Raw genomic sequence first — 9,683 nt, forward strand, 5'->3', positions numbered from 1 at the left:
GGATTTCGTCTACTGTTTCTAAGTAATATCTATATTTTGTTAATTGGTCAAGGTATTTTTAACCAGTTGGTACTAGTACTGTCTAAGTGTAGTATCATCAAGATGAAATTGCATACAAGTACTTGTAGTAGGTAACTCTACTTTGGGTCTATAGATTCATTCGAGTCTAGTCTGTTTTGACTCATTGGATACAGATGATGGTCTATTGTACTCTATGGAGGATCTATTACTAGATTAGAAGGTTTGTCTGTCATAGATTATCGATCCAGGCTTTGATACCAAATAAGAAGGTTGTATTCGAGTTGTACATGATGATAAAATAAGAACAAAGTAAAACCTTGGCAAGTAAGAGTCGAACCACAGAGACAACGTTAATCCAGAAATCTTTCTACTTTAAATCCAATCCAATTTTAACAAATGATTTAAAAACAGTTTTCAAGATGAAATTATCTAAAATAAACTATTAAAGAAATTTTTTAGAATACGATGAAGAAGTGTAGATTAGTCAGATCTACCTTCACAAGTTCTATTAACAATCTTTGAATGTCCTCTATTTATCTCGATCCACTAAATAAAGTTAATGTTTGTAGATTGGAATATTTAGCGGTGATATTTAGAAAAAAAATTAAAAGTATGTGATTAATTTATAAAAACAAGATTATAGGATAAATATTAAGTGTTCTCAGTGAAGCATGGTTTAGCTTGAACTTATCTAATAATAAACTATCAAAAGTGAAAAACAAGTAATATTAAATCCAATAATATTTACTTAAGATTATCATAATAAAACAATAAGTCATTATTATGAGAACAATAAAGAGATTAATAAAATTTGTTTTAGTTTCCTCGACTGATCTAACGGAGAGTTTAGCCAATAGTCATCGCAAGAACAATAAAGTAAAAAATAAAACAAAAAGAACAAGAAAGAGATAGTAGAGATGAGAGAAAATGAATTCTTTATTGCTTATTGATTCTAAAACTAGTAGAGTCTTCTTACAAACTTCAAACTAAGAAATAAAAAATATAAAATATAAAAACTTAAAACTAAAATAATAGAAGAAGAGAAGTTGATCTCAAGGAAAATGATATGAGATACCATTTAGTTTGGTCTCCTATGTATAGAGATCAGATTATGGTTTCTAGGGTTTCGAGACCATTATTTAAACATAAAAATTACAAAACCTTAATTCAATGCGAACAATCTTCAGTCGTAAAACTTTGGTATGAATCTCTAGGTTGGACTCACTGACTCAACCATGCCGCCCATGTTGACCAAGGCGCCGCATTCCAAGTGGGCCAAAATAACTTGAGTCTTGTTCAATTGACTTCTCTTAGGTTCTTGATCGTAGTGGTATATTTGGATTTTCTGAATTGTTCCCAGAAATTTGCAACTTTTTCCCGTTACACCTGAATAATAGTAATTAGTTCCGAAATACATAATTGAATTAAAAACAAGAATTATAATCGACTAACAATGAACTATTTCAAATTAGAGAGTCTAGTATATAATTTACCGATAAAGTCTATGTAATTAAAGTTCTAAAAATCACTTTCTAAACCCTGATCAGGTTGTTTAAAGCAAGTACAACAATTAAAACTAAATTAAGAAAATAGTAAAGGTAAAATTAAGAGTAGAGAAAAAAAATGGGATAATCCTTTAAATCAGCTCATAATAATAAGTTTTTGTAATCCCTAAGATGTAATCACAATATTTTGAACAGTGGGTTATGATTCACTTTGCTTTCGTCTTTATTACTTTTTATTTATTATCTTCTAATACGGATATTACATCTGGTATGAAGGTGAATTCTTAGGTTCCTGATACAATTTCTTTCTCAAGGAACCACCCTTAAAGTCAGGACAGAAACTAACTGCCTTTGAGCTACCTTTAGATGTAATATTTTGTATTTTTTGAAAAATTTTAAACATCATTTTATTAGATCATTTCTTCAACTTAGGTTTATGTAATTTTAAAGGAGATCTCGTCTTCGATTACTTGATCATACTTTCGGACTTAACCAAAAAATCCTAAAGCCTAACGCACTCTTGTTTAACGGCTTAACGACTATTAGTTAACATTTGTCCAGGCAAATAATCCTTTCATCTCACTACAGTATATCCTTTGAATTTTGTCCAGATCTGAGGAAATTTTCCATAAATCAGAATGTGCCATCTCAGGTGTCCAAAAGAGATGATTATAAAATAGAGGAACTTTAATAGTGCCAACTATGAACCAAAATAGAACATTATATACTGCATTTTTATTTATAAGGGGAATACATAAACATATTACTACTACTTCAGCTTAGAACTATTCCTAGACTTAACCTACCATACCTATACCTTGATCTCCTCTGATCTCGAACTTAGGAGACTCTGATCTTCTTACAGCAAGTCTTAAAACTAAAAAGGGAGAATTCTGGGTCTTACAAGAGTGAATAAGGAAGCCTTATATAAAGACTACATCTTTACCCACATTACAATTGTCTTTAATTCGAGAAAGCTCTCAAAACTATTCATTTTTTTATATTATGAATAGTATTTTGTCTTTTTTTTTCCGATTACTATTTATAGATAGTAATTTATACTATTGTAGTTTTTGACTGTTGAGACAACTCGTTCAAATCATCATTGAGTCTTCATTTCTTGTTCTGACTCTGCAAGTGAACTTCCTTTTCATCTTCTTCGCTTCCATGATCTCCACGAAAGGTCTGGTATGTGATGTTGTCCTCAATCAATTTGGCAAGGGCGGTAAGGTTGTCAAGAGTCAGCATCCTTATTGCTTCTGTAGCTGGTTTTCCGTCGGATAGGTAGATTGCTGCTATTTGTGGAATGGTGGCTAGAATATTAACTTCTCTAGGTTTGTCTTCATGCCTGTACTTCTTTACAGTCACACCTTGACCATAAATTACCTGGGTCTGAATGATACATGTCTTAGAATGGTGGACGGTCCACCAGTTGTCATGAGAGCTGATTAGTGCTTTAACAAGATCACTAACCAGACCAGCTTGGTGAGCCTGATAGTCATGGTGATCAATTTTGACTTTTCTAACTGTCACATCATAATTGAATATTTTTTCATCACTTATTCGAACGAGAGTGAAAGGTTTCTCATTCATGACGGTCAAGACTGTTATCCAAACTGGATATCGACCCCTTAGTACGACCCTAAGGATTTTTCGTATTTCAGGAACAAAAAGGTCTAGAAGACTGTCATCACAAATTTTGATGCTGTCTAATAAGCCTAAATTAATCAAGACTTTGGCTAATTTTGGCTCAGTCAATTTCTTTTTAAGGGTGTCTTTTGCTATCTTAGGAATTTGTGGGATATATCCTTCCACCAAGTCCCCTTCTAGTAGGCTCCTACCTTGGTTCAGGTTTTGACAAATTTCTAGATATGCCTCATCTATTTTATTGTCTGGTATGCATACAGGAACTTCATAAACTACTTCGAATTTGATTTTTTCAAAGATTATTTCTTTTATGTCTTTTGTCATGTCTGCATATGAAAATCCAATTTTTTGGATTTTTAGCTGTTCATTAAGGGCTTGGATTTGCCCTCTATATTGTCTCATGGCTTGGAGCATTGAAAAGATACCTTGGCTAAATTCAATACTTAGCCCATTAGCGGCGGCATTCCACACGGTGTCTGCGGCTGCTAGTTCTCCTTCAGAGAAATGGCCTCGAATGCCCTTTGGAATTGGGAACTGTTCTCTGGCATAATGTTGTCTAATGTATACTTGTCCGAAAACTCGGTATTTGTCTTTAGTGTGCTTATTAAACCCTGGCGGGTATAATATCTGGTTAATGTCTTCGAGATGAAAGACATCAGGTCTTTCTTGTTCAGCCTTTGGCTTCTTTTTTGTATTTAGGAAATGGTCTAGTTCTTCTGAAGAGGGTGTGACAGCCGCCTTTCCTCTTCGCTCCATTGGAGGCTTTTGACTAGAAATTCCAGAAGTCTCTGCTTCGGTTCTAGTAACAAAAGATAGACTCATCATGTCTCTCATGCGTTGTCTGAGCTCATCTGCTTCTTCTTCAGATATCGATCCTGAAGATCTTGTCTCTGTAGTGGCTAGGGAAGATTTCGTTCTTCTTCCTCGGCCACGACCTCTGTTATTTTGGAACATGCCTACCTGCAATAGATTTTGGTTAGTTTAGATAAAAAAAAAGTATTATTACCAGAATAGTTGCTGGATGTTGGAGAAGGTGACCGGAGGGATTACTGGTGGTCGGAGAAGGTGACCGGAGGATACTGGTTGGGTAGAGAAAGAGACATGGAGTTTGTAAGTGAAATTCCTGAGGCCTCGTGAGGGAAAGGTTTCTGAATTTATAGAACTAGAATTGAAAATAAAATTTTAAAATCCGAATAATAATGATAGATGCTGTCATCTCGCTATTGGACCGACACATGAGAGGTTTATCCACGATCACTGTAGAAGATAGGCGTCCTATCAACTCTAGAGTAAAGAGAGAAGGGATCTGCTTTTAACTGAGTAGGAAAATAAAATAAAAAATTACATCAAATCTCTACTTTAAACTGTAGATGAATAGTAAATGTAATTATTTTGCTGAGCTGGCATACGACTCGTGAGGGCGTGTGTCTGTCTTGAGATTATCTGACGTGGATCTTTGGCTGAATGTCGACTGGATTGCTGACTGGATGGACAACGGTACTGTAGAAATATTGTAGTGGGTACGCAATGTAGCAGAACTGTTGTATCTGAGAAAAAAAATCTTATTGTAGCATTCTTCTTCTTGGGATAGTGCTCCAACTGAATATTCTCATTGGGAAATTGAGGCAAGATAAAAGTGAGCAAAAACTTGAAGAGTGGTGGAAGATCCATTGTACTTTATTAGAAAAAAAAAAAAAAACTATGATACTAAGTATAAATCAAATTTGGATTGGAATGGATTGATTTCGGATTAAGGATGAAATGGAACGAATCAGATTTGATTCACATATTTATTGATCCTCTAAGATTGGGTACATGTGTAAGAAAAATTTGGATTGGTATTGGAGTGGTACTGATCCAGTACCAAACCGATCCGTTGCGAGGCCTACTTTTGGGTTTGGCATCAAATACAATTAAAACTCTTGGTATGTTTTTTTTTTTTCCTTTTTAGGTTTATTGTATTTTTGAAGGGCACCGACATCCAGTATGTGTGCCATGTGTTCGCATATTTGACATCCTGCATGTATGCCATTTGTGATCATATTTCAGAGTAAATGGCATAGTTTATATCGCCCGTCGTTATAAATATGTTGATCTTATAATATATCACAATCACTTTCGAAGGGTCTTGGATTGAGAGTTAATTTTTTTCCTCTTTTTTTTTTTTTTTTGAAATCTGATTCAAGTTTTATTTTTTTGTGGGCGAGAGGTGAAATAGTTCAAAATAACATTTCTATTTCAAAGGTGGAATCATGCACATTATTGGTAAGGTATGTCATCTAAAGCTAATGTTTTTCTTAGTTGATCCAATGATGGAAGACATTCACCTTTCCTTACAGTTATCCTCCATCTTGATCTTAAAGCTCAATTGGTTGACACAAGATTGAAAAGGCATAAGGTCGCATGTCTGATCCCATCTCCCAAAATATTAAATGGTAAAATTATTTTTCAGACCTATAGGTTTGCTTGATCTAGAAAATATAAATCCATACAAGTTTGCATTGCATGGTGTTTTTAGCAAACAACATCAAATTCAGAGATCAATGGCTCTAGCAAGACCAATAGCTTTATTCTCACATTCTCGATGCTCCTCCTCCTGTGGATTATTGTCAGCTACAATGAATATTTATTAATTGATTCTTATTTACATATATGGAAAATTCATAATTTGGTAAGGAATAAGTTGACCTGATTATATAATTGTTTGTTATGTTTGATAAACTTACTTTTGTACAAACTAATATTCAAAACACTCTAAATCAGATAAAAGTTTTCGGGCTTAAGAATTAATTATACCAAGTCAAAAATAAGGTTCCTGGGACTTTCCAAAACTGAAATTTTCGCTACAATCATGGATTTCTATGCTTCTGGGCAGCCACTGTTTCTGGACTACAATGATGTATCTTTCATGGACACAGCTATCCATGAGGTATCCTTCCAAAGTACCTTCTCTCTACCATGTTCTTCATAGAACTTCTCAAATCAATGATATCTGAGACTTGTTACCGTATCAGAATTCAAATCCTTCATCAAAATACAAAGTCATCTAATCAGAAAAGATTAAATTTAGAAAAGATCCTTTTCAATGGATTAATTTTTTCTAAATTTATTAGAATAATATTATGACATGTGGCATACTTCCTTGGGCTAAAGAACTGCAAGTAGGATTGTCAATGGATCCGATCATACCCGCATAACTTTGACTCTGAATCAATGTTTTGAATTTCAATAAGATTTCGAACTGATATCTTATTGGATCAAATATGAATCAACCATGTCCCAAGCCTATAATATGTTAAAAAGTATAAAAATTATATTGTAAATTTGTTGATATATATATATAGGGAAATGTTCAGCACCCTAAGTTTTACCACACACTTTAACAAACGTTTTTTGTCCTACATGGGTTAGAAGTTTTGGAATGAGCTGATTTTTGGTGAGGATGATCTCTATGATTAGAAGATCATCCTCCCCAAAAATCAGCCCATTCCGAAATGTTTAGCCCCATGTTTACACTTTGAAAAATCGTGAACCGTCCATTTTTTGTAAATCAATTTTTATGGGGTTAGAAGTTTTGGAATGGGCTGATTTTTGGTGAGGATGATCTCCTCACCATAGAGATCATCCTCACCAAAAATCAGCTCATTCCGAAACTTCTAACCCATGTAAGACAAAACGCATTTGTTAAAGTGTGTGGTAAAACTTAGGGTGCCGAACGGGACCCATATATATATATATATATATATATATATATATATAGATATATATATATATATATATTTTATGGTCCTGTTCAGCACCCAACCATTTGCCCAACATATTTTGTCCTACATGGGTTAGAAGTTTTGGAATAGGCTGATTTTTGGTGAGGATGATCTCTACGGTGAGGAGATCATCCTCACCAAAAATCAGCTCATTCCAAAACTTTTAACCCCATCACAAATGATTTACAAAAAATGGACGATTCACGATTTTTCAACTTATAAACATGGGGTAAGAAATTTTGGAATGGATTGATTTTTGGTGAGGATGATCTTCTACCGTAGAGATCATCCTTACCAAAGAACATTTTCCTATATATAGGGAAATATTCAGCACCCAATCATTTGCCCAACCATTTTTGTCTTACATGGGTTAGAAGTTTTGGAATGAGCTTATTTTTGGTGAGGATGATCTCTATGGTGAGGAGATCTTCCTCACAAAAATCAGCCCATTTCAAAACTTCTAACCCCATCACAAATGCTTTATAAAAAGTGGACGGTCCACGATTTTTCAACTTGTAAATATGGGGTTAGAAGTATTGGAATGGACTGATTTTTGGTGAGGATGATCTCCTCACCATAGAGATCCTCCTCACAAAAAATCAGTCCATTCCAAAACTTCTAACCCATGTAAGACAAAAATGATTGTGAGGAGATCATCCTCACCAAAAATCAGTCCATTCCAAAACTTCTAACCCATGTAAGACAAAAATGATTGGGCAAATTGTTGGGTAAATGGTTGGGTGCCGAACGGGACCCATATATATATATATGGGTAGCGTTCAAGGGCAAACTTTTTAGCAAACTTTTTTGCAAAACATTTTTCAAAACATAGGTTAGAGGTTTTGGAATCGGCTGATTTTTGGTGAGGATGATCTCTACGGTGAGGAGATCATCCTCACCAAAAATCAGCCCATTCCAAAACTTCTAACCCATGTTTACAAGCTGAAAAATCGTGGACCGTCCATTTTTTATAAACTATTTTTGATGGGGTTAGAAGTTTTGGAATGGAATGATTTTTGGTGAAGATGATCTCCTCATCGTAGAGATCATCCTCACCAAAATCAACCCATTCCAAAACCTCTAACTCATGTTTTGAAAAATGTTTTGCTAAAAAGTTGGCCATTCAACGCCCCCATATATATATATATATATATATATATATATATATATAATATATATATATATATATATAATATATATATATATATATTTTATGGTCCTGTTCAGCACCCAACCATTTGCCCAACATATTTTGTCCTACATGGGTTAGAAGTTTTGGAATAGGCTGATTTTTGGTGAGGATGATCTCTGTGGTGAGAAGATCATCATCACCAAAAATCAGCTCATTCCAAAACTTTTAACCCCATCACAAATGATTTACAAAAAATGGACGATTCACGATTTTTCAACTTATAAACATGGGGTAAGAAATTTTGGAATGGATTGATTTTTGGTGAGGATGATCTTCTAACCGTAGAGATCATCCTTACCAAAGAACATTTTCCTATATATAGGGAAATATTCAGCACCCAATCATTTGCCCAACCATTTTTGTCTTACATGGGTTAGAAGTTTTGGAATGAGCTTATTTTTGGTGAGGATGATCTCTATGGTGAGGAGATCTTCCTCACCAAAAATCAGCCCATTTCAAAACTTCTAACCCCATCACAAATGCTTTATAAAAAGTGGACGGTCCACGATTTTTCAACTTGTAAATATGGGGTTAGAAGTATTGGAATGGACTGATTTTTGGTGAGGATGATCTCCTCACCATAGAGATCCTCCTCACAAAAAATCAGTCCATTCCAAAACTTCTAACCCATGTAAGACAAAAATGATTGTGAGGAGATCATCCTCACCAAAAATCAGTCCATTCCAAAACTTCTAACCCATGTAAGACAAAAATGATTGGGCAAATTGTTGGGTAAATGGTTGGGTGCCGAACGGGACCCATATATATATATATGGGTAGCGTTCAAGGGCAAACTTTTTAGCAAACTTTTTTGCAAAACATTTTTCAAAACATAGGTTAGAGGTTTTGGAATCGGCTGATTTTTGGTGAGGATGATCTCTACGGTGAGGAGATCATCCTCACCAAAAATCAGCCCATTCCAAAACTTCTAACCCATGTTTACAAGCTGAAAAATCGTGGACCGTCCATTTTTTATAAACTATTTTTGATGGGGTTAGAAGTTTTGGAATGGAATGATTTTTGGTGAAGATGATCTCCTCATCGTAGAGATCATCCTCACCAAAATCAACCCATTCCAAAACCTCTAACTCATGTTTTGAAAAATGTTTTGCTAAAAAGTTGGCCATTCAACGCCCCCATATATATATATATGTATATATATATAAAGCTTATTTAGATTTTGCAGATAAAATTGTGATGACGGATCCAAATCTCATTGTTAATTAATTGGATCTGGATCTTAATATTAAGATCCAATAAAACTTGATTTGATAAGGCTCTGATCCGATATTTACTGTACCAAACCTGACCTAATTCATTGACAGCCTTACGTTACATGCTAGTCATGTGACACTCAAGTAATGAAATTGTCCTCCTTAAATTGGTTGAAAAAGACCAAAATAACCTCCATAAAAAATTAATTGACTAGTGAATTCCAAGTTGGAGCTTATTGTGTGCTACATGTCAGCATATTCAATGTCCTGCATGAGTGCCATTTGTAAACATATTTTAGAGTAAATGACATGGGAAATGTTCCGCATCAAACATTTTGGC

At 34.4% G+C, this 9,683-nt stretch overlaps 1 protein-coding gene across 1 annotated transcript; it reads right to left on the bottom strand.

The window, feature by feature from the left end:
* Positions 1-1,056: 1,056 nt before the first annotated feature.
* LOC147396952 (uncharacterized) lies at positions 1,057-4,308 on the bottom strand. Its single transcript, XM_086452293.1, has 2 exons — positions 3,599-4,308; positions 1,057-1,407 (listed from the first exon to the last, which is right to left on the bottom strand). The coding sequence occupies exons 1-2, from the start codon at positions 4,125-4,127 to the stop codon at positions 1,232-1,234; spliced, it is 705 nt and encodes a 234-aa protein (XP_086308419.1). The 5' UTR covers positions 4,128-4,308; the 3' UTR covers positions 1,057-1,231.
* Positions 4,309-9,683: the final 5,375 nt, after the last annotated feature.

Source organism: Akebia trifoliata, chromosome 8 (genome assembly GCF_017979445.1).
Source record: "Akebia trifoliata isolate Shusen 1 chromosome 8, ASM1797944v1, whole genome shotgun sequence".
NCBI classification, from domain to species: Eukaryota; Viridiplantae; Streptophyta; class Magnoliopsida; order Ranunculales; family Lardizabalaceae; genus Akebia; species Akebia trifoliata.

Excerpts from the sequence above, each read along its gene's own strand:
- LOC147396952 (XM_086452293.1), bottom strand. The coding sequence starts at position 4,127 with ATGTTCCAAAATAACAGAGGTCGTGGCCGAGGAAGAAGAACGAAATCT. Across the intron at positions 1,408-3,598 it reads AAGTATTGAATTTAGCCAAG|GTGTAACGGGAAAAAGTTGC; the intron begins GTATCTTTTCAA and ends ACTATTATTCAG.